The sequence below is a fragment of the Epargyreus clarus genome, unplaced genomic scaffold, assembly GCF_041222505.1.
Source record: "Epargyreus clarus isolate Ecla_fem2 unplaced genomic scaffold, WU_Ecla_fem_2.2 ptg000031l, whole genome shotgun sequence".
In the NCBI taxonomy this organism is placed as follows: Eukaryota; Metazoa; Arthropoda; class Insecta; order Lepidoptera; family Hesperiidae; genus Epargyreus; species Epargyreus clarus.
Genome location: NW_027332236.1, coordinates 7582850 through 7607892, shown reverse-complemented (window position 1 = coordinate 7607892; position 25043 = coordinate 7582850). Strand labels below are relative to the sequence as shown.

At 34.5% G+C, this 25043-nt stretch overlaps 2 protein-coding genes across 2 annotated transcripts in view; one reads left to right on the top strand and one right to left on the bottom strand.

Moving 5' to 3' along the window:
- Nucleotides 1–13356, bottom strand: part of LOC140754678 (uncharacterized) — a 35095-nt gene extending 21739 nt beyond the window's left edge. The window contains exons 1-11 of the mRNA XM_073089718.1: nt 13218–13356; nt 7624–7788; nt 6809–7064; nt 6222–6392; nt 5315–5454; nt 4483–4608; nt 3568–3756; nt 2389–2487; nt 1884–2069; nt 1001–1251; nt 186–352 (exon numbers count right to left, since the gene is read on the bottom strand). Of these exons, the coding sequence (XP_072945819.1) occupies nt 186–352; nt 1001–1251; nt 1884–2069; nt 2389–2487; nt 3568–3756; nt 4483–4608; nt 5315–5454; nt 6222–6392; nt 6809–7064; nt 7624–7788; nt 13218–13304 (1837 nt within the window). The 5' untranslated portion in view covers nt 13305–13356. The remainder of the gene's footprint in view (nt 1–185; nt 353–1000; nt 1252–1883; nt 2070–2388; nt 2488–3567; nt 3757–4482; nt 4609–5314; nt 5455–6221; nt 6393–6808; nt 7065–7623; nt 7789–13217) is intronic.
- Nucleotides 13357–15230: 1874 nt separating this feature from the next.
- Nucleotides 15231–25043, top strand: part of RhoGAPp190 (Rho GTPase-activating protein 190) — a 39536-nt gene continuing 29723 nt past the window's right edge. The window contains exons 1-2 of the mRNA XM_073089800.1: nt 15231–15365; nt 15824–15966. Coding sequence (XP_072945901.1) covers nt 15903–15966 — 64 coding nt within the window. The 5' untranslated portion in view covers nt 15231–15365; nt 15824–15902. The remainder of the gene's footprint in view (nt 15366–15823; nt 15967–25043) is intronic.

Sequence of the window (25043 nt, the reverse complement as noted above, 5' to 3'; positions counted from 1 at the left end):
GACTAAGCTGGAACGCCTCGGAAAAGTATGTCTCCCTTACCACATCCTTCATAACGGAACACAGCAGCACCTAACACTGCTGTTATTAAGCAGAAATAGGTGTGGCGGTGGTGGTGCCGGAGTCGAAACACAAAGGGTTCTACCACCTTCAAATTCTGTTTCCAATTGCACTTAATTGCACTTACCTTTTTCAATACCATAGTAGATGTCGCCTTCTTCTTGGTCTTCCTCTTCAGGCAAATGCAGGAAGGAATCCGGATGAAGGTTGAGATACTTCAGTTCAGTGGTGAGGGCTTTGGTGCCACCGTGAGTCCGCTCCATGTATGATCGACAATTTTCTATCAGGATCTCTCTGCAAATATATTAATAACAATGATTGCAAATGCATCACAATATTTTTTAAGAAAATGGTTCAGGTAGGTATAGTCCGCGCCAAACTGCTAGCCCGCTCTGAAGTTATTGCGAGCAGGTGTAGTCATACAATTTACTATGGCGACGCAATCCATTTCTATATTCAGAGCGGATTAGCAATTGTACGCGGACTATACTTAAATAAAATTTATTGTATTTAGTCATAAAAGTTTGTATATTTACTATACCTTGTTTAAAACAAAGGTCTGTCATTGGATTGTTAATAATGAAAGATTACTTTTCTTATTTGACGATTCATTGCATGAAAAATATTAAATTTAAACAAGAATTGCTATTGAAACATTTAGTTTAACGTTTGTTAGAATAGAGTTTCAAAATACATATTTCGGGCCTCTTTTCACAATGTGTGAATAAAGTTTATCACCAGACTAATTATTTGGGAAATTATTCACCAGCTAAATTGGCTTAAAATTCATTTATCGTTTAGGTTTAGCATTGACACATGTATTCAGTATGTAATCTCGCAACTAAGTTATACTTCTATGACGTATGTATTCAGTATGTAATCTCCAACTAACTTATATGAGACTTTATTCAGACATCCTGAAACGGGCCTTTAATGACTTACTTATCCATATCCCATGAAAGCGTCTTGACGCGAGGTCCGGAGAGCAATACTATGAGATCTTGGCACAGCTCTGGACTGAGACCGAGCGTCTCTCCCTCGTTCAGCACTGCAGTGGACAGCACGTTGGAGTGCTGTTGTGTCTTCTTCAGGTTTAGTGTCTCCGATGTCTTCACAAAGTTGGTCTGGGAACGGCTGTCGGTTGCCCAACTGCCATACTCGGAGTTCGTTTCCGTTTCCGGTTCTTGAACATCCTGGAAACATGAAAGTATAAAAATTAGTTTTTTTTTAAAATTAAAGGAGTATCAGACGAGCATGGAGTGCATCTGATGATAAGCGGCTACTGCCGACCTTGGACAACTGTAATCAACCCCAGATAGAATTATATTCCTACCAGAGCTTGGCCACAGATACACCGTTAACCTTCAGGACTAAGCTGGAACGCCTCAGATAAGTATGTCTCCCTTACCACTTCTTCAAACCAGAACAGTGCAGCGCCTAACACTGCTATGAGGCAGAAATAGGTGTGGCGGTGGTGCCGCCGGAGTCAAACCACAAAGGGTTCTACCACCTTCAAACGTTTATTATTATTACGTTAGTTTATTGAGACTCTTTAATCTAATCATTAATTAATTTTAACTAAAACCTTGTGCATAGCGGAACGCTTTCAGGGCGCACTCTCATGCCAAACGGGCACTGCCGCCCAGTAGCGAGCCGTACTGCGTGAACCATGTAGAGTTCGCGCAAACATATAATTCACTCTGAATATAGAAACGAGTCGCGTCGCCCCCGGCACCCTTCGCTACCCGCTCTCGCCCACGGGTACGCAACAACTTCAGAGCGGACTCCAAGTTTGGCGCGCACTATAATTCGGTGTACACCATACCTTGTGCGCGGGGTGCGGCTGCAGCTGCGGCGCGGCGCGGATCAGCTCGTACATCGTGGCGGACGGGTGCAGCGAGAACGCCGTGAGAGCGCACTCGTACGCCAGGCGCGCACTGCCGCCCAGTAGCGAGCCGAGCTGAGTGAACCACGAGCCGAGCAGCTGTTCTGCCGCACGGGCGTCTTCCTCCTGAACAAATATTCAGTTTTAATTTGTACTAAGTTGAAATATATCACAATTAAAAGATTGAATGAAGAATGAGCAATACAGAAGTCAATTAAGATGATTTTTGACTGGACAAAAACCAAATGTTAAAGAAGGAAAACAAATGCTACATAATTTAATAAACTTTCAATGTATGTTACTATAGCCCTTTACATGGAATCCGCAGATTACATACTGACAGTAAAATACTTAAAATTTATTTGAGGATTGATGCAAAATGCTATGCGCTACAATAAAACAAGCTGCTTGTTACTTCTACCGTAAAATAAAATTCTTATTATACCTTGTCTTTATTAAGTTTTAGTCTCTCCAATTCATTCATTCCAGCAGTGATGGCACGAATGTACAGTTCACACACAAAGGGCTTCCGTTCATTCTTGCACTGAAAATTTAAATTTATTATGTTATACATTTTATAATAATAGGTAGAACGCGAACATAATAAAAAAACATAGTATTCTTTATGATATCTACATTTTAGAATCGACAATATTGTAGATGATGTCCGTTTAAAAAATAATCCATTAAATTATAAATAATAAGTAAATAGTAACGAAGTTATTAAAAGTGCACTCTTGCGGCACCCTTTGTCGCACGCTTTGCGACGCGATGCCGCGGCGTTCAACATTCTGCTGCGCGTTTATGTAATTTGTGCACAGTTATGCACAGCGACAGCGAACATATGCAGTTTTGTGAACAACTCTGTTACACTAGGGACCACCATGCTACGCTAGCGGCGGGTACCACCTGCGCGTGCACGGCGACGGCGGGCGTGTGCAGGTGGCGCGCGGTGGCGGCGGGCGCGGGACTCACACGAACGGCTCTATTCCACTAGAGACCACCATGCTACGCTAGCGGCGGGTACTACCTGCGCGTGCACGGCGACGGCGAGCGTGTGCAGGTGGCGCGCGGTGGCGGCCGGCGCGGGACTCCACGAACGACTCTATTACACTAGAGATCACCATGCTGCGCTAGCGGCGGGTGCTACCTGCGCGTGCACGGCGACGGCGAGCGTGTGCAGGTGGCGCGCGGTGGCGGCGGGCGCGGCACTCACACGAACGACTCTATTACACTAGAGACCACCATGCTGCGCTAGCGGCGGGTGCTACCTGCGCGTGCACGGCGACGGCGAGCGTGTGCAGGTGGCGCGCGGTGGCGGCGGGCGCGGCACTCACACGAACGACTCTATTACACTAGAGACCACCATGCTGCGCTAGCGGCGGGTGCTACCTGCGCGTGCACGGCGACGGCGAGCGTGTGCAGGTGGCGGCGGGCGCAGGACTCACACGAACGGCTCTATTACACTAGGGACCATCATGCTACGCTAGCAGCGGGTGCTACCTGCGCGTGCACGGCGACGGCGAGCGTGTGCAGGTGGCGCGCGGTGGCGGCGGGCGCGGCACTCACACGAACGGCTCTATTACACTAGGGACCATCATGCTACGCTAGCAGCGGGTGCTACCTGCGCGTGCACGGCGACGGCGAGCGTGTGCAGGTGGCGCGCGGTGGCGGCGGGCGCGGCGAGCGCGGCCATGGCGGCGGGCAGGCGCTCGGCCGGCAGCAGGCGCACCAGCGACCGCGAGCAGAAGTACAGCGTCGAACGAGCAGTGCCCGTACATGAGGGGACCACCATGCAACGGGCCAGCATCACCTGCATGATCTCGTGGTTAGTTTAAACGAGCTTGTACAAGTGCTTTTTAAAAGTTACACATAAGACTATAAAAACTATATTTGCACCTTATAATTTTTTTTAATATATCTCGTAATTGCATTACTTCTGTTTTTACAATAATTTCGTAAGAATTGTTATGAAATAGTTTGAAATAATATTTAACTATAATAATCTTTATATATATATTTCTTATGGGCGTGTGTATGTCACTGAACTTCTTCTAAACGACTGGACTGATTTTGATGAAATTTGTTGTGTGTGTTCAAGGGGACTTGAGAATGGTTGAGATTCACAATTTAGTCTGTGGGAAAAGGTTTTTTTAATTAATTTTTAATTCGTAAGTAGTAATAGAATCGAAAACTATGCATTTGATCAAGTGATGATCTTTAGCAAAGTGGTTGTCCAAGAGCCCACGAGGGTTTGGGAGTTGGTAAGACCAATTTTCGACAGATGGCACCACTATCATTCCAATGCAGGTACAAATTTTCCGTTTTATGTATGTCATATTATTTCTTTTAAATGCGGGCGAAGCCGCGGGTACCACTAGTAATAATATAATAATAATATTTCACTATAGAAAAGGTTATGTCCGGTTTAAAAAATACATTTTTAGTAATTAATATTTTCTGTACAATAATTTACTATTGTTTAATCGACTATACCTGTGCAATGTACAATAATTTACTATTGTTTAATCGACTATACCTGTGCAATAAGGATGGCAACATCTTTGGAATTCTTCCATAGCCTTTTCTCCCGAGGCGACAGCTCGAGTCTACTGTTAAGCCTCTCCACTAGTTGATAGCCAATACCGAGCCCAGTTTGTTTTGCCTGTAGGAAGAACATTACATGCTATAGAATATGTATATTGCTTTATTAATAATCGATCTATCCAATACCTTGCACAAAAATATCGAAATTTAATGCTTCTGCCTACAACAAATCTTCAGTTCTATCATAGCTAGGTAGAAATTGTAGAAATTGTAATGATCTTTAAATTTCTAATGACACTTAACACAATAAAATAAAATGTGTGTGAAATGCTTCAATATGCACTTACTGAACCTGGTTGATTATCACATGGACCTAAATCCTTCTCCATCTGACAGAAGACCATCGGATTCAGCAGTGAGAATTGGATGATGATAATAATGAGAAACTCGTTAAAATACTTTGTTTGTCCATTTGTTCAAATATATTATCATTTAAGATTTTGTACAAACTTTGTACACTATCTATATTTAATACATCATCATCATCATCATCATCAATCCATTATTGTCCCACTGCTGGGCACGGGTCTCCTCTCAGAATGAGAAGGATTAGGCCATAGTCTACTGTGCTGGCCAAGTGCGTATTTTTGGACTTCACATACCTTTGAGATTTTTTTTTATAAATCTATCAGATATGCAGGTTTCCTCACGATGTTTTCCGTCACCGTTAAGAAAGTGATAATTATTTTTTACTTAATACAGTCATATATAATTATATACAATTTTACTTGTACTACAAATATATGATATAAATAGATACATACCACAGCGATACACTTCGACCGGTCCTTATACAACAGGACAAACTCGATGTCAGTGATCAGCTCCCAAACGTCGGTCGTGAAACCGGCCTCCACGCTCAACACATCCGTAAATGTTGGTGCCTTTGGGGTTGTGTCTTGATCTGCGAACAACCAGACATATTAGGTTTGTGCTTTTCTTTTACTTATATACTGAATATTAGAAGGCCAAATAGGCAATCATCTGATACCTTTACTGAAGATATCATTGCTTCCTAAGAACATTGTTATTGAATTAAAATTGATAGTAGGAAGAAATTGATAAGAACACTCTCACAAGGTCAAAAAGAACACCTGAGTGATCTGGCAAGCAAAAATACTAGGGCCCTGAGATTTGTGTCAAGCATAAGTAAGAGCACGTTATCCGTATGTGAATATAGAAATGAATGCGTCACCATAGTAAATTGTATGACTACAGCTGCTCGCATCAACTTTAGAGTGACTAGCAGTTTGGCGCGGACTATACATGGCATAGGCGGGTCTTGAGGTTTGTCTTTGCACTTCGACGTGCTCAGCTGACGGAGCTGCATCACAAACAGCGCTTTACATATGGTTTAGTACACAACTTTTGTTATAATAACAATTTTACAGCAAATTTAGTAGCAGCCGCATGCAGTCCACCTGATAGTAAGTGGCTACTGTCGCCCATGGACATCTGTAATTAACCCCAGATAGGATTAGATATTCCTACCCGAGGTCCACCACAGATGCACTGCTACCTCTGAGGACTAAGCTGGAACGCTTCGAAAAAGTATGTCTCCCTTACCATACCCTTCAAACCAGAACACAGCAGCGCTTAACACTGCTGTAGGTGCGGTGGTGCTGCCGGAGTCGAAGCACAGTGCGTTCTACCACTTTCAAAACAACATACCGGGTTGCTGGGGTGTGGTCTCAGTGTCGGCGACGGGCTCGGCGCACGCGCGCGCCCGCTCCATCACGGCGGAGGCGAGCTTCAGCGCGAGGTCGTTGCACTTCGACGTGCCCAGCTGCCGGAGCCGAGTCACGAAGAACACGCCGCGCTCCTCCCGTAGCCATTGTATTACTGAAGGGTTTCATTTGATTAGATAAGATGAACTAATAATTATTTAACTATCGATGGATTTAGTAAACAAGTTTACGAAAGTAATTTAAAAGTCTCTTTAGATGTCAAAATAAAACATAGGTTGCCATTGTTCAACATCATAAAAACAATCACCACATCTATTTCTACCTAATAAAAACAGTGTTTAAGAGCTGAACGAGAATACAGCAACATCCTCGATTGAAAGATGTATTCAGGAAGGAGCACTTATATTAAGCTTATGTAAGCCACTTCTAATTTCGACTTAAAAGGCAGCCACGAATTCAAGGCGTCTCAAATTTGACCTCAATCCTATTTTACACAAGAGAGTAAACTCCCACGAGGACTATAAAAAATTATATATATATTTAAGATTATGTAAAACAAACAAATCTTACTTTCATGATCTGTCGGACTGCCCGCCGCGCCCGGGCTCGCATCTGGAAGCCCCAGTAGCGCCTTGAGCACCGCATTCCCCCAGGGGTCCGGGATGACCGACTTGAACCATTGTGCTCGTTGCAGCAGTTGCACCTCCCAGTCCGGGGCCGCGCCATGTCGACTGGCGGTCGCCTTGTGGCACTCCGCGAGAAACACGTCGATGGCCGCGTCCAAGGTCTGGTGCTTGTCTTGGTTCTTTGGGAGCCGCCATTCACTCTGTTCAGGAATTGTTGCTTTATTTAATTTTTAAAACTTACAAATAAAATTAAATTTTATTTCAAACTGATTGTTATTTCAAAATGGCTGATTTTCTAATTATATGCCTCAGTCCAACATAGAATGTACAAGATTCAGTTATTAGCAAATCAAATGAAATAAAAATCTAGTGGCCAAGGATGTTGAAATATAATAATGTAAGAAATAACTTTATATTCTGTTGTTTATGTACAAAAATGAATTGTTAAATATTCTCGCAACAAGGGCTTTGTCATTAATTGTATTTTTATTTACATAATAGCTAATTCGTATTGGAACAGCATGGTGGAGTGTACTCCTGACTTTGAAAGGCTTGTTGGTCAGCTGGATTTTTTTAATAAGTTGCAAACGAACTCGCATACCACCTAATGGTAAGTGGTCACTGCTGCCAATGGACAACCAACTTGATATAGGAAAGGGGTTCAACCATAGATGCATTACAACTCTTCAGGAGTTTAATGGTTGCCACATAAGTAGTGGCATGTATTGCAGGTAATCAACTGATATCCTTGCGCCTCACCTGTAGAAGAGTGTGAGCGGTGTGCCGCTTCAGCCAGCTGATGAGGTGCGGGTGCGTGGTCGGCGCGGAGTGCTGACACAGGCAGTGCACTCGCCGCCATGCCTCGCACAGGTGGCTTACACGCGCTTCGAGATCTGATTCCGCGCTCAGGCGCGCTTCCAGGTTCTGAAATTAACAGACTCAATAATAACACACCCTACGCTAGTTTTTTTATAAGTATAACGCCCCTTTGTAAGCCGTAGACCTACAAGGTCGGCAACGAACCCTGTGATCGAGGGGGCGATGGTTGACTTATTTCTCAAATCTTAACTAAGGTCATAGCCTACACACATAATGCCCTGTTAGATTGTAAAAAAATCAGTTTAAATTTTAGCTTATAAATAACTGAGTTACAAAGTGGGTACTTATAGAGAAAGTTTGAGTATTTTTGTTTTATATTTCATTGGTTTGTGTAATGGGCACCCCCAAAGACACAGAACAAAAATCTAAATCCTTTATGAATTTTGATGTCTTTCTTGTCCCACAAGATAAGTACAATTGATTCAGATATATTTAAAAAAATAAGCGAATGTTATAGTCATGACTCATGAATCAATAAGTTATACAAACATAATCAATAGAAATGTTATCAGAGAATTCTCATACTCAACATTTCTTTAAAGTACTGATAAAATATTGTATACAATTATATTGCCTTTGTACCAGCATATAAATTGCCTTGTTACTTACTAAGACTATTAGTAATGTATTAGTTAAAAAAAGTCATACAATTATGCCTAATATAGCATATCGAATACATATTAATTTAATGAATTTCATATCATATAAATTCATGCATTGATCATTGGTTAAAAGAATTAGTGATGAATCCACAAATATTATTGATAGTCATGGGTATGGACACTGGAAAGGCTATATTCAAACACCCAAAAGGGCCATTTGGTTGTTACAATTTTAATTTCTATCAACAAGCATAATTCCATACTTAAGTCCCTTAGTGTATAAAAATCTAATGTTTTGTGTAAAATTTCATGCTTACAGAACACATCAGTTTAAACTCTAAATGTCTGTCAATGACCATGACTTGAAATTTTATAAAATAATATGGATGATTCATACAGATTTTTGTTCTACTACAATGTTTTGCTATTTTAGTCTCCACACAATTGAACTTTAACCCTGCACAACAGATAACAAATGTAATGAGGTATCTGGTTTTAAGGATGACTCAGAGGATAATTATGTTTAAAGTAGTTTTATATTTCAAGACATCAAGATCACTATAACATCTTAATAACCTGATGCTGCCACTTAATATAATCAATCATAACCTTTGTTATTATAAAGATAAAATACATGATAATATGCAATTTAGTGTTAGAAAAATATATACAATCAAAATAGATTAGTAAAGCTACTTCGCCGCCTTGAAATTGAATGAAGCCACAAACGGCTTAATTAGTAAGTTCTTTTTTTGAATTCTTGACAAATAAAAACATTTTTAGAGAAAATTTACGAATAAATAACTAATACTGCGTAATTTACATAATAAATAAATAATTAATTCAAATATTTTAGGGACATTTTAGCACGGAGACTTGGTTTTGAGAATTAAAATAGTTGCGTAAAAACTTTTTTATGCAACTATTTTAATTCTCAAAACTACCCAGTTTCATTTTCTTGTTAGGAGGGAGTAATTTTTACTTATCTATGACAATCAAATATAATATCTCACTTTAAAGACACTCAGTAAAAAATACAGTATTCAACATTGTAATTGTAATAATTTTATCGCTTAGATTTAGTTATAAAAGAAAACAAAAGTATCAAGTTTCAAATACAAGTGCCATATTGGTGCAAACAATACATTAGAACACTTAAAAATATCTTACATAAGTTAATATGAGATAACAACTGTAAATGATAATATGATTGTGAAATAAACACAAGTAGGTACATTTCAAATCAAAGCAAGTCTTCATTGATGTGTTTTATCTTAATAAAAATCAATAATGTATACTTTATATAAGTGTTGTGTTTATCTATAAAGGGAAAAATATTATAAAAATAAACTTTAAAAACTGGGCTGAACCAAATAAACTAAGAATATATTTATTTCCTCTAAGAAAGAACAATGGAATGACCAGTGTGATTAAACTATACTAACAGGCCAATGAAAAAATTAGGCCACACCTGCATTTTTTTCTTTATATTTAGATTTTGCCTTGTGCCAATAAATAATGCTGTGTTACTTAAAGATGCATAATTGACAGTTGACTTAGTAGATGGCCTAATTATCTGTTTGCTAGTATACTTAAATCTACAAAATATTTTTAGAATTACAATAATGTTAAAAGATGAATAATGCATCTCATTACTAAAATTGATCAAATCAATATGTTCCACACCACAAACTGAATGTTGTCACAGCAAAAACAAGATGGATTGATTATTAAAAATGGGCATAAATAAACAGATTGTTAACCATATATAGCACTATCTCTATTGGCTCAATGTATATATTATTTGCATTCCTGGACACTTCTAAATAAGAATATTACAATGCAACCCTACAACATACATACAAATAAATACAGTTCATGTGTCTACTTTTAATATGATACAAGTTACAAAACTTTAGTTTCATTGGTCTGTAGCTTATATCGATATCTACAAGAATGTTTTGGATTGGTTCAACTCTTAATGATAAATTATAAATACACAGCAAAAAGCAGCTACAGTTGGCTATGAACATGTATAATCAACCCCAGATTGAATTACAGTTCTATGTGCCACAGAGGATATTGCATCATATATGAACCAATACCTTCATACTATCATATATGATGCAATACCTATAGGAAGAAACTATGTGGGATTATAATCCACACCTATCAATCCAGAACACAGCAGAGCTTAACATATAAGGCAGAAATATGTAAGGTGGTGGGGCCTTCAAAGTTTAGCCACTAAAGGTTTAAAAACCACTTGTGAAGGTTAAAATAGACAAGATTTTATTAGTGCATCTGCACGCATCCTTTGTGAGGAGGGTGGTACATACTGAATGGTTTAAAATATATACCATCCTACATATTTGTAGCAGATTGTTGCGAAGTAGTTTTAATCTTAACTTAACTAGATTTCCGATACAATTACATTTTTACTGATACAATTAACTAATAAAATCTAAAGATTGATAATGTATGTGACAGACTGCCCACAATTGCTTGTATGTATAAACATGAATTTTAATTATAACTTGTGCTTATCACAACAGAACAATGGTAATGCCGACAAAGCAACAGTGCCTTCAACAATCTGTACCCTGAGAAAAATTTATTAATGCAGTTACCAAATTGTCAACTCATCTGAAATTGAGTCTTCAGAATGGTCTTCAGTTACATCTATTAGTACTTTGTAAATATTATTTACATCAGCAAGATGTATGGTTCTATTTTGGTCTAAAGGTTGAAGGTTAAGATAAGTAAGAGAAGAGATTTCTACAAAGTTTACAATGTTTTTTGAGGTTTTTTGATCCACTTTGTCAGAAAAATTGTAATACACACATGTAAAATATGATACCTAATTTATTTAAACTTTTATATACCTTAGGTAACGGAAACCTTAAATGGTATATGGACTTAATCATATTCATATGAAACCATCAACAGATAACTCAAAGCATATGAAATGAACAAATGAAACTTTACATTATTATAATGTATTTTTTAATAACATATGGGAGTGGTTTGCTCTCCTGTACAGTTTGAAATTTGTACTTTATACAATGTAAGCTATAAATAAGTAAACAACATAAGGCAAAAATCCTGTCATTAGGCAAAATGTTACTGAAACAATCAATTTCTATATCCATTGCAAATGTTAGGATTCCATTTTAAGTGGTTTTTTTTTTAATTATATGAAAGAAACAAAAGAATATGATGACCACCTGATGGTATGCGGTTACTACTACCCATGGATAACTGTAACAAACCCCAGATAAGATAAAGAGTGCTACCTGGTGCCAACCAAAGATGTGGTGTCTTGTCCTGGAATAGGGACAAGTTGTAACACCCTGATAAGTATCTCATCCTTAGCACAACCAAGCCAAAACATAGCAGCTTCACTATACTGTTATAAGGCAAAAATAGTTATGGGGCAGTACCAACTCCTGTCTGTATTGTTTAGATTCTAAACGAGTCATATCTAAAAAATCAAATGCGAAACATTTTTTTATATTATAAGAAGTTCCTTGTAATAAGTAATTCAAAAGTCTTCAAATAAGAGACTCGCTGAAAGATTCGCTGTATAACTAGTTATCGGGCATAGGTCACTTCTCCAAGTGGGAGAGCTTTAGGGCATAGTCTACGACTTACCATGTATGCATTAGTAGACTTTGCACACCTTGCAGTAGTTTTTTTAAGAACTTTTATTCATGTAAGTTTCCTCACAATGTTTTCCTTTGCACCATTATAGAATGTGAAAATTAATTTTGAATATACACTTAACAAAGAAAAATCAGTAGACTTCACATAATGCTATAACTACTTTTCATGCTATATATCGCTGGTTAGAAATATCAACAGTTTTTATTTTGAAATAAAGAGTCTTTTGAATTTTTAGTCATATATCATAAACGATCTATACGAAGAGACAATAATATAGTTGAAATTATATATTTCTTGTATCCACATACCACCAACAAATTTTCAGATTTACAAATTTACCGCAAATATTTTTGTTATGATGGAATCATTCTAAAATTACATTTAATATAGACTGTTTTAAATTATCTCATACATAATATTGCTTAATTAAAAATCTAAAAATACATACCATTCAGCCCAGGATGTGATCTGTTTTCATTACGAGGAATGTATAATTACGAGGAAATCAAAGAAACAATGAGGAAAGATAAATTTAGATAATATGCTGATTAATACAAACAATTAATCAGTTTACATAATCAAATCATCACTTTTACAATGTTTCATTCTCAATACATAGCATACAATAGTACATGAAATATAAATATAATCTAATGAAACTGTAATGAGAGTCAAACAGTAGTGTGAAAAATGATAATGTATAACAATAACACGGTGACACATCACATGTGTTTATGTATAGTATACCGACTCTGTAGGCTTGATACGTGACTTCGTGATGGTGAAGTATGGCTGTCATGTATCATCACACTAGGATCTTAACAAGTAATCCAACTATATATTAGCACATCGTAAGCATCTATGAGTGTTAACAATACCGTACATAGCAATGTTAATATAATCAAAAGCAAATATCAAGCATTATTTATAAAATCCAAGAATTTTTACAAATACCTACAGGCGATTGTTCATCACGTAGAACAGAAGACGCCGACATAAGAACTAAATCCACACAATTATCCCTTCGCAGGATTTATTTAACACTCAATCGCACGCACTTTTCACTTATCTTGAGGTAATATCGCACAAAATACACGAAAACAAGAGTTCAAGGGAGACAAAAATGGCGGACGTAAAGTGAACTTTACGACCACAACGGCGTCACATTATCTACGACGTCTCCACAAAAATAATAACTACACTCACCTTATAAAGTTCAATGTAATATGTTTTGGCTTTTTGTACACCTATTTGATTACTTTTCACGTCTTTTCCATCATTTGTAGAAGTCATTTCTCAGGAAAATATCGCGGAGAGACATTTATGCGCTTGTGTTTTCCTAATGGTGCTGTCAAACCTGTCAGTGTTGCCGAGTCTGTCGTCGTGATCGTAAAATAATATTATTTCGAATGGAATTACCACACCATTAATGCACTTCCGCACTATGTATTTTAACGAGTACTAAATAGTGCAACCTGAGACTTTTGTTTCAACTGGACTTTCAACAAATAACATACTGTTGACCAAATAGAACCAGCACATAATTTAAGTTATTATATTCTAAAGTTAGTTTGATTATTTACTTGTTTGCTATACTTTTATACCTTAAGCATAGTTCGCGCCAAACTGCTAGTCCGCTCTGAAGTTTTTGCGAACAAATATTATAGTCATAATTTTTTTATATTCAGAGTGGACTAGCATTTTTACGCGGACTATACCAACCCTATTGTCATGAAATTTTATAGATACAAAAGGATAGGTATAAAAGGATATTGTATAAAATTTATCGACCTCTAACCATTAGTCAAGCTGCGGTTAAAAGCTAGTACTATCATCATCAACAACCCATTGCTGTCCCACTGCTGGGCACTAGTTTCCTCTCATAATAGATTAGGCCATAGTCCACCGCGCGGGCCAAGTGCGTATTGGTAGACTTCACATACCTTTGAGATTTTTTTTATTAATCTCTAAGGGTATGCAGGTTTCCTCACGATGTTTTCCTTCACCGTTTAAAGCAAGTGATAATTAATTTCTAATAACTTTGAAAAATCAATGGTGCGTGCCTGGAATTTGAATCTCGGACCCCTCGATCGAGAGGCAGAGTTTCTTAACCACTAAGCTATCACTGCTTAAAGCTAATATACTCCGTGTAAAACTACTAGTCCGCTCTGAATATAGAAATGAATCGGGTTGAGCAAATTGTATGACTACAACAACAAGTTCAGAGTGGACTTAGCAGTTTGGCGCAGACTATACCTTAATAAATGTATGAATATAATGGCTTTTGTATTTTAAAATTATATTTTGGCAAGATATAGAATAGTGTGGTTCACAATTTATAGTTCCCCATTATTATATTATTTCGAATTGTATCATGTCATCCAAGGATAAGTGCAATATATATTTAGCCATAAACAGAGTTATTGATAAATTCCTGTGCAGTCCGTGAGCTGTATCATGGTGCGGGTGACAGTTGTCAATAATATCTTAAAAATTTTACAACCCGAGAGATAAACATATGTTTATCTCTCGGGTTTATCTATTGTGTGACGTCATGAAACAGATAATCTATAGACTGTCATGTTTTCATCGGTTCAATATACGTGATATAGGAGTATAAGACTTGTTTAAAAAAAGTCTTAACTAGCCTATGGCGAGCCTGATTATAACTATAAAGGTTTTTAAGGTTAATAATTACTTTAACTCATACTCGAATATACACTTACCATTTACAATAGGTGGGTTACACGATGTGACTTTATCGTTAACAAAAGCCTAACCACCTTTTTATCTACGGTTATGCAATTCATTGATCACATCTTTCGGTCGGTTAAAGTAATTGTTTTTGTCAACTTGCATATTTGTCAATGACGACCAAAAATCGTGGTGACAATAATGAAATTGACGTTAATAATAAATATGTTATGAACATGATGATGATGAAACATGATGATGATCAATCATGAATCATCATGATGATGGTGAAAAATGATAAGTTATTACTTGATGCAACGAAGAATTGTTAGATTCATTTGATATTGTCAAAGTTGTTATTGCAGTTAATTTTAACAATAAATTAATTAATAGTATTATACAATTATTTTAAATAGATTCTAGGGTTTATCATCTGTGTAAGTTGAATAAATATGAAATCGAAATATGTCTTTAATCATAGACAGGTCCTACCATCGCGAAAAAAGTTATGCGACACTATGGTAAGGAATTCAATGTTGGCTGTTCTGCTCGTACAAAGCAACGCGAGTTGTGTCAATCAGAATTGCGTTTTTCATTTAGAAAATTAATCTCATTAATGTAGAAAATGTAAATTAAAACCATTTGCTAGACGTTAAATCCGTAAGTGATGCGTAAGAGTAATATTTGCAAGCACTGCTTGATTATGTTCGAGGTGGTCCCGATAATATAATCCAATGTGTCAAAGTGTTGGGCTCTAGGCAAGAATACAGTAAATTATGTCTTTATGACATCTATTTGGGAATATTACAAGATTTAATTGTTGTTTATAGCTTTAACTGGCTGCGAACAGTGATCTTTAACGATATTATTAAGGTTCAAAGCGAAAGCGCGTGCCGTATCCTTACATCTGTCTCGCATTCAATCCAACATTTCTCTTCCGTTTTCGTTCACTTTTTCTCATTGTTCACACTAGATTTTCTGTATAAATCCCTTATTTTTCCTCCAAGACTAACTTATTAATTTTGTGTTCTCGAAACAATTATCTTAATTCTATCGGCTTTACATATTTACATTCTACATCTTTTGAGTAAATTATCAGTTGTTTGTTTTACGTACAGTCTGGTGTTGTGATGTGTGAACCAAGTGATATTTATGTTATATTATACAATATTCCACTGAAGTGATAAAACTGTGACAATGGCCAAAAAGTCTGAGAATATTGGTGGGAAACTTGTTACAATATCTGTGGTTGGACTATCTGGTAAGTGATATCTTTATGTAATGCAATTAGCCAATGTGTATTTAAATTTAGTTTCGGTTATTAATTACCAGCAGAGTATAGCTCTGCTATTATATTTTTTAATAATATAACTGACTAACCTTCTATTTTTGAAATTAAAAAAAATACACTTAAAGATATACAATAAATTATTATTCTTAGATATTGTATAAACAGATATACAACTAAATAGAATCTACCATTCTATCTTATATTAATAAATATATCATTATTCCTTATTATATTTATAGGCATCTGTTTTGTGTTCCAACTTTCATTGCTATTAACCACATACTTACAAGTACATTGAATTGGCTCCATTCTTGATGCCACCTGTCTTTTAAGTTATCCACCTCTTCTTCTGTTACCTTCATTTAACATTTTGGCTATGAAATAACATTGACATGAAGTACAAATGTTAAAAACAGAAAGAACTATTTAGGGAGTGCTATATAACTCAATTTTCATATTGGCCAAGGTTTTGGTGTAGGACACTATAATACCTCTACTAAAAATAATGTTGTTAATATGGTCACTTTCACTCTAACATATCCATTTCTACAAAAATAGGATATAATACTACACAAGAGGAATAGCAATGGTACAGTTGTCATGGTCACTACAGTAAACTTATTGGGACATTATATATAACATCAAAGCCCAATATTGCAGTATGCTCTAATTCTCATTGTATTTCCAAACACAAGACAAATGCAGGTTTATTGGCATTTACTTATTTAAAACCTGTGTTTAATTATTATATGATTATGAAGAAGATTTCAGTTTTCTTTTTACAAGCTTTTATTTTATAATATGCTGGCCAGTTGTATACACACTTTGCTTATTCATGTCTTAGATACAGATACTATAACACTCTTTAAATTTTTTCATATTTCATTGTTTTTATGCCCCTAAAATTAATGAATAATTTGCATGTGTACACCAAAATCATAAATACTAGTAAATTTAATAAATTGACTTCGCCAATTTAAATGCCTAAATAATTAATTATCAACAGTTTTTATATTGCCTGAAATACATAAGGTGCCCATAAACATCAAATTTAATTTCAAAAGTTATTTTTATACCAATTGACGAGCATTTGGTAGTAATAATAAAAAAGTAATTTTAGTAATCTTGGTACTAGGCAATCATGAATCATAGTAAATTAAATAAATGGCCATTCCCAATTCAAAATGCCTCTATCATCAATTGTCAACAGTTCATTCATCTATTGTTGTGTTATCTCTTCTTGTACTTCCTCTTATATAATTCATTTCCTTTAAATTGTACCCGGGGTGTCAATAAGGAGATAACGGTGTTAGAATTATCTACTGATTTATTTATTTAAACTTTCCATTCATGTCTCCTCACATGACCACCCTGATGCAATTACAAATATTAGTTAGTATATCAAATCAAATAATTTATTTGCTAGAACATAGTATTAAAAGGAACTTAAATATAGAGTTTGTAACATGCGTAATTGTAATTACAATAATTGATTGCCATAAATATTAACAAAAAGTATTAGGAAATACATTGGGTAGGTACAATATCTGGTTGATTTCAATGCATGGATGGCAAAAATAATGCAATGTAAAGTGTGAAACATTATCGCATTTGCAAATGTTGCAATTATCAATTGCAAAATTGCAAATTCCAATATGTAAATTTAATATGGTGCAGGACCTTTATAAATTTTTATACAATTTCAGGATAATAAGTGATCTTTTCCTCTCTTGCTTTCCTCCTTGTCTGTAACTTCTGTTATCTACATACATCAACAGAAAATTTGATCAATTCTTTTGAAAATATCATTGTACACACAGACTGACTGACAAAAATTTGAAAACTGTGTTATCTTTATATTTTACCCTTATATATCTATATACCTGTAGAAAAATTCTACACATTTTTTATTATCTTATACATAAAGTTCTCATGTAACAATATTAGTTACCGTACTCCTCTGAAACAACTTTACCGATTTTCACCAAATTTTATATGCATATTCAGTAGGTCTGAGAATCGGCTACAATCTATTTTTCATACCCCTAAGTGATAAGGGTTGTTCACCCTTAACATTTTTTTATTTATATGTATACCGTATACAGTATATATATTACAGTTTTATTAATCTGAACTATTCTTGGTCACAAACACTTGTATGTCATTCAATACTTATTTGCTTTGTTGTTCATTTATAATGTAGCTATTGTGTCAATCCAATTTATAAATACCAATGCAGCATTGATATGTAGAGAATTAGGTTTGTTTACAGTTACAATTCAAACACTAGTTTTAAACAAATAATGTTTGAATTGACACTGGACTGCAGTAAATATTTGAACTACTATTCTATTAAAATTACATATACTATGAATGCTTTAAAATTATATCAATGTTTTTAGGTTCAGTTGAAAACAGTATGTAAACATGAAAGTATAGAAAGAACTATGTGGTAATTTAAATTGTTATAATCAAATCAATTGCAACGTGAAGTCATTTTGTTCCATACTTTTTCCGATCAATAGGACATGTTTATATATTATATCAGGAACGAAAGTACTGTCTGAGGCATGGGAATGCTTATGAAATTTAATCAGTAATAGACACTTAGTGGAAAACACAACACTTTTTTTTTAATCTATCCATACATCCATTATTCTAATAATTCTATAGAAGGATGTATACAATACTAGAAAGTATAAGGTTTTCAGAATTTACTATGTTAGATTTTAGCTCATTATTGTTTATCCTAATACTGTTAGATAATCAAGTTATACAAAGTTAGATTATATTTTACCTTTTATTCATCTTTTGCAAATCCCACCTTTTATTTTAATGAGTATTATTGAAAATTATAAACAGCAAGAATCTTCATGTTTAACAAGATAAAAGTGACATAAAAATGTGAGTTTTAAAAAAATGTTACAGAAAGTCAGTTATTAAAATAACTGCGTCCCACTTAAAGGTTAAAACCTTTAAGTGGGACGCAGGCATGTTGCACCTGTCATAGCCAGCCTTTATGGAACAAATGCATTCAGAAGTATAACAACTTTCTTGCAAGTGCCTTTCTATATTATATATACTCTTTGAATATTTATTGTTATTAAAATATCCACATGTATTAATTAATATTCCATAGCAGTTAAGATATCTTAAGTTTGTTTGTATGAATTGAAACAGGTGGAAATTCTTTTAAAATAAGTAAGTAATTTATTTTTTGTATACATACAAAATAAAATAAGCCACCTTGTTTTGAAAGTTGGTTAAAAGTAAATATGTTTTTTCTTTGTCTTGGTTGATTTTAGGCACTATTTAAGAGTACATCATGTTTAAAGTATCTCTTACTTAGTATTCAATAATAGAGCAAAAAGAAACATAAAGACAATTTTCAAACTTTACTTTTGTAAGAATTATGGGTACCTTTATTTTTCTTTAAATTAATTTTCATTGATTTTTTATAACATACTATCACTACTACTACTACTACACAAATCAATATACTTAACTAACATAATATCTTTATTATTCTCAACGGATAAATATAAGTATATTTGGTTACTTCATAATGTCTCAGCTAGACACAAGGTTATATAGTTCATCTATCTTTCCTACTGACCTACTTTTGTTATACTTGAACCCATCCCTTGATCTTGATTGTGATCTAACCGCATATTAATGTGTTAGACCCCCTTTTATTGTCTATTTATAGGTCTTAGAAGAGTTATGTCTTGAGCTTAATGTATTTTGAAATATTTATATTTTTTTATTTATTTATTTATTAAATAATATCACTTACATATTATACATACAAACTGTAACTTAAGATATAACATTGCTTAATATTTATGTTATGTTATATAATAATATATTTTATAATAATTCGAGTAATTATAAGAACAGTGAACCAGCAAGTACAGCACTAAGGTAATTAGAATTACACTAGGTAACATCAAAACAATCTATAAGAACGTCTTAGCGAATCTATACGGAATTTGTCTGGATTTTAATTCGAATATTAAGTATAACTACTTGATTTTTAACTGAATTTAGGCTTATTCTTAACTAAATAATACTGTCTATACTACATAAGTATAGATTTTCAGTTTGATAATAGTTGTTACAGCAATGTCAACAATATTTACGTGTCTTAAATTATTAATAGTAAGATATGAAGTGTACAATAACAGAATCAATTAACACTACCCTCCGTACTAGTGATAACTGTATGACGGTCGGATAGCATTCCTCAACTCCGCACGGTTTAAATACCCTCTTGTTTCGTGTTTACTACATAGTATAAGAAAAAACTTCCGATTACTTGCACTATTACTATTATCTTAATAATTAAAGTTAAAATAATAATAAAAAAAACAACAAATGTAAAACAATTAAGTAGAAAAAAATAAAATACGTAAGTAAAATATAACTTTAAAAAGAAAAGAAAAGAAAAAAGAAACACAAACACTGAAAATACCAATAGTGACTTATAAATAAAATAAGAAAAAGAAAAAACACAATATTTTCATAACCCAGCTGTACGATTGTTATTTTTGGGCTTTATAATGTTAATGTGTAGCGTGTATGGATATATGCATCTATTTTCGTGTGTGTGTAGGTGAGGGTGTGTATGTTTGGGTGTGCGTGCATATGTGTTTGAGTGTGTGTTAGTGTGCGTGTATGTGTGTATGTGTATGTGTATTTGTGTGTGTATGCGTGTATATGTGTGTGTGTGTGTGTGTAAAATTTTCTCTTCATAGTTGCCGTTGAATCAGATTTTCAGTTGTAGCGTACGACAATGTTTTTAAGTATTGATGAAGAATTTTATTCAACTTATATATGGTTAAATCTTTGAGCGTTACGATCTTTGAAATTTTGTTATACAGATATGGTCCCAAGTGTGAAGCAAATGTCTGTGCAAAAGATGTTCTGCAGGGAGGTACGTCATATATTTTGTCTTTGCGTCGTTTATCAACATGGGTTTTAATAGGATAACGGTGTTGCGCAATGATTATATTTTTTATATATAGCTGTCTTACTGATAATATTGGCAGTTCATTGTACAATATTGATGTGGAATATAAAAACGGTTTAAATGTCATTACTTTGAGTATTGCTCTTTGCGCTCTTTCTATAATCATTAACGTTGTTCTGTTTGCTCCGCCCCAAACAGTCAAACCGTATAATATCAATGATTGGCAATATGCATAGTAAATAGAGAGCAGTAGTTTTAAATCGCACACATATCTGAGATTTTTAAATACATAAATAGTAATCTTCTTATTCGTCCGGCTGTTACAGTAATATGCTCCCTCCAATTAAGATTATTATCCACTACAACGCCTAAATAACGAATACTTTTAGTTTCCTGTAGGTATCGACATTGACAATTTAATTTATCTTCCGTTACTTTACAATAATGAGCTCTTACTTTTATATTAGGTACATTTACATTAGGTACAATATTGTATATACTAAAATTTATATATTTAGTCTTGGACAAATTAAGCGTCAATAAATTGCTATCCAGCCATTGTGTTATCAACGAAAAATCATATTCAATCGCTTCATTTACATTACTTAAAGATTTTCCGCTTGTAAGCAAAACTGTGTCATCTGCAAATGCAATAATTTTGCTATTTTTCACATTTAAAAGACAAAGATCGTTAATGTAAATTAAAAAGAGGGTTGGGCCGATAACACTGCCCTGTGGTACGCCGTATTTAATATCTGATTCAGTACTAGTCATTTCACCGACCCTCAAACATTGTGTCCTATCAGTCATGTAGTCACATAGAAGTTGAAGTTGGAGTCCGCGTACTCCTATGTTTTCCAATTTGGTGAGAAGTAAAGGGACAGAAACCGTATCAAAAGCTTTTGCAAGATCTAGGAATACTCCTACACATTTATTACCTTTATCTAGATTTTGGACTATTACAGATGTTAAATGCTTAATCGCATCCGAAGTACATTTTTTGTTTCTAAAACCGTATTGATTGGGTGCCAGCAAATTAAATTTTTCAAGATATGACTTTAGTCTAACATTAATGCACTTTTCTAAAATTTTCGAGATTGTCGGTAGCAAAGATATGGGTCTATAATTCGTTATACGGTCTCTGTCCCCTGATTTATGTATTGGAATGACCACAGATTTTTTGAGTGCTTTAGGAAATAATCCTTGCTCAAAAGAAAGATTACAGATGATTGCAATTGGCTTGCAAACCGCCTCTATAGCGACTTTAAGAAATGCAGACGTAATGCCATCCCATCCACATGCGCTACTATTTTTCAGAGACTTAATGATCATTCTTATTTCAGTTTCATTAGTTTGGAATAAGGCAAAAGAGTTACAAATATTTGGTTTATTATCATTTTGTTTATACCGACTTATATCATGTCTTTTTATTATATCATTAGCCAACTCTTTTCCTATATTAGCGAAATAATCATTTGCCCAATTCAGTGAGTCCTGTGAATTTATTTTTAGGTTTAACAGTTCTTTCGGCGTTTCTTTAGGTCTATCCATATGGCAGATTTTTTTAATAAGATTCCATTGTAGTCTTGTGTCTTGTCTTTTCCTAATTAATTCATTTCTATAATAGGTGTTTTTCAAATTTGTTAATATTTTTCTGCAAGTATTACGATACCTTAGATAGCTTATCTTTAAGATTACATTGTTTGGATCTTTTCTCAATTTTTTATGAAGACGGTCTCTGTGCCTTATACATCTTATAAGCCCCTGTGTGATCCAAGGTTTAATATTTTGTTTTTTACGAGATACTTTGATTTTAGTTGAATAATTATTTATTGTATCATTAATTACTTTAATAAGTTTATCAGTCGCAGTATTAACATTTTGATTTAACAGTAATTTATCCCAATCTATATGTAGCAAATGTGATATTACAGCGTTATAGTTTGTTTTTATTATGATTTTATGATCTTTTTTAGCTAGGGATTTTTTGCGACTTAGTGCCACAAGAACACAAGAATGATCGGTTAATGAAGAATGACATATTATTGTATTTATTGGAAGTTTTGTTTTAACAAAGCAATGGTCCAAACAGCTTTTATCTGTGGTTAGAAAATTATGTGTTGACTGGAAATCATGAGTTGCTAAAAGATCCAGGTAATCATTTACTTTGCTATCAGTGTTTCCAGGTTTAATGTCGATATTGATGTCACCCATCATTATTATGTTAGTGTTTTTACATGTGTTAAGAATGGCATCTAATGATCTCAAAAAAGGTTCTATATTAGTAAATTCCGGGGGCCTGTAAATTCCAATTATTGTAACATCATTTAGTTGACCAATTAGGCAAGAAAAATCTTGGGCATGAGCAGGTTCCCATATTTTTAAATCTAGGGATTCCTTTACGTAGAACACTACTCCATCATTTTGATTATGATTTTTTCTGGTTGAAAAAGAACGATAGTGAGGTAGTGTTGGTAACTGATTCACTTTGGATAACCAGCATTCGGTGAGAATTAAGATATCTTGTTTAAAGCCTATTCTTTCCAAAAATACTACCAATGAATCAAAGTTTCTGTTTATACTTCTTATATTCTGTGTGAGTATCTCAAGAGCATTATTATTACGCAAGGCAAATTTGAAATCCTCTAAGTCCTCTATTTCTTTTGCATTACCAATTGTTGCATTATTATCAATTTCCCTTTGTAAAGTTATTATATCTGCCATTATTAAACGGTTGATTAATAATAAAACGTAAAAATATTTTAATAATACAGGGATAATTTGCTAAATATTCTTTACAAAAATGAAACCTAGGCAACAAGAGATTTGATGAGAGATATAATAGCATATGTAATATGTTGCATGTTTGCCTGAGTTTAGAATGTATGTATATGTGTATGTAAATGAATGAGAACAATAAATTTATAATATAAACCCTACTTACGCTCTAAACTACAAGTAATTTAGCTAGGCTATTGGACTTCTATGACAGTACTCTCTGCTGGGTCATCAATCTTCAAACTCTCAATTTGGTGTTCCGAATCAATACGAATTACTGGAGCACCTTCAGCTTTGCGCAAATAAACTCTTCCTTTCTTTGTCCAGCAGAATTTATAGTTGTAATTCTTCTGTAGTCCTCTTGCTAGAAAGTGCAGTCTCCTCGCGTTTGTCGTTAACGACTCAGTTACGTATACTGGTTCTTCTTTCCAATTCTTGTTAAGAATATTGCTATTGTAACGATTATTAGTTTTGTTATACGTTTTCATAGCCTGCATTACCACATTACGACACTGAATGGTGTGATATTGTACAACAATTGGCTTCTTCTTATTAGCATTGACCCGGTATATTTGACTTACGTCTTTTTCTGTGATATTTGTGTCCAGAGAATTATGTAACTTATTTATTATTTCCTGTAAGTTTTCGTTGTCTTGTTTAGGTATGTTTATGATTTCTATAGTTGTAGCTAACTGCTTTCTTTGTACTTCTTCTAAATTTAATTCTAGCTGATTAATCTTCTGTAAAGCTTCGGTATGTTCAACAGTAATTTTCTGTACAGATTTTTTCAAGTCTTCGTAAAGGTTTGTGGTATTTTCTAAGATTTTCTCAATTTTGTTGTTTGTGTCAAGCATATCCTTTCTATAACTTTTCATCTCCTGTATAGTCTCATTTATGACGTTAAACTTTCTTTCCTGATCCAATTTAAGCTCTTCAAAAATTTTTATTACATCTTCACGGAGTGCAGCAATTTCTTGCGAATCAGGATTTTGTTTACGTTTTCTAAATTTGTTGAGCTGAGTGAGGTCTGGATCCGAATAACACTTAAGGTTTCCTTGTACTAACTTGCGATCCATGTATATGATTTGTCTGATCTTCTTGCTTATACTATGTAAGTTATCGTTGCACCTTACACTGATTTTTTATTACGGTGTAGCTCTTGCAAATTAATATCGACCTTGTAATTAGTACCGCACGGATGCTATTAGCTCACATTAGTTTTTAAGATCTTTCCTATTGTAAAAATACGTGTCTGCTTTGTACGACAGTCGGGCGAGGAATGATATAGGAGGAATAT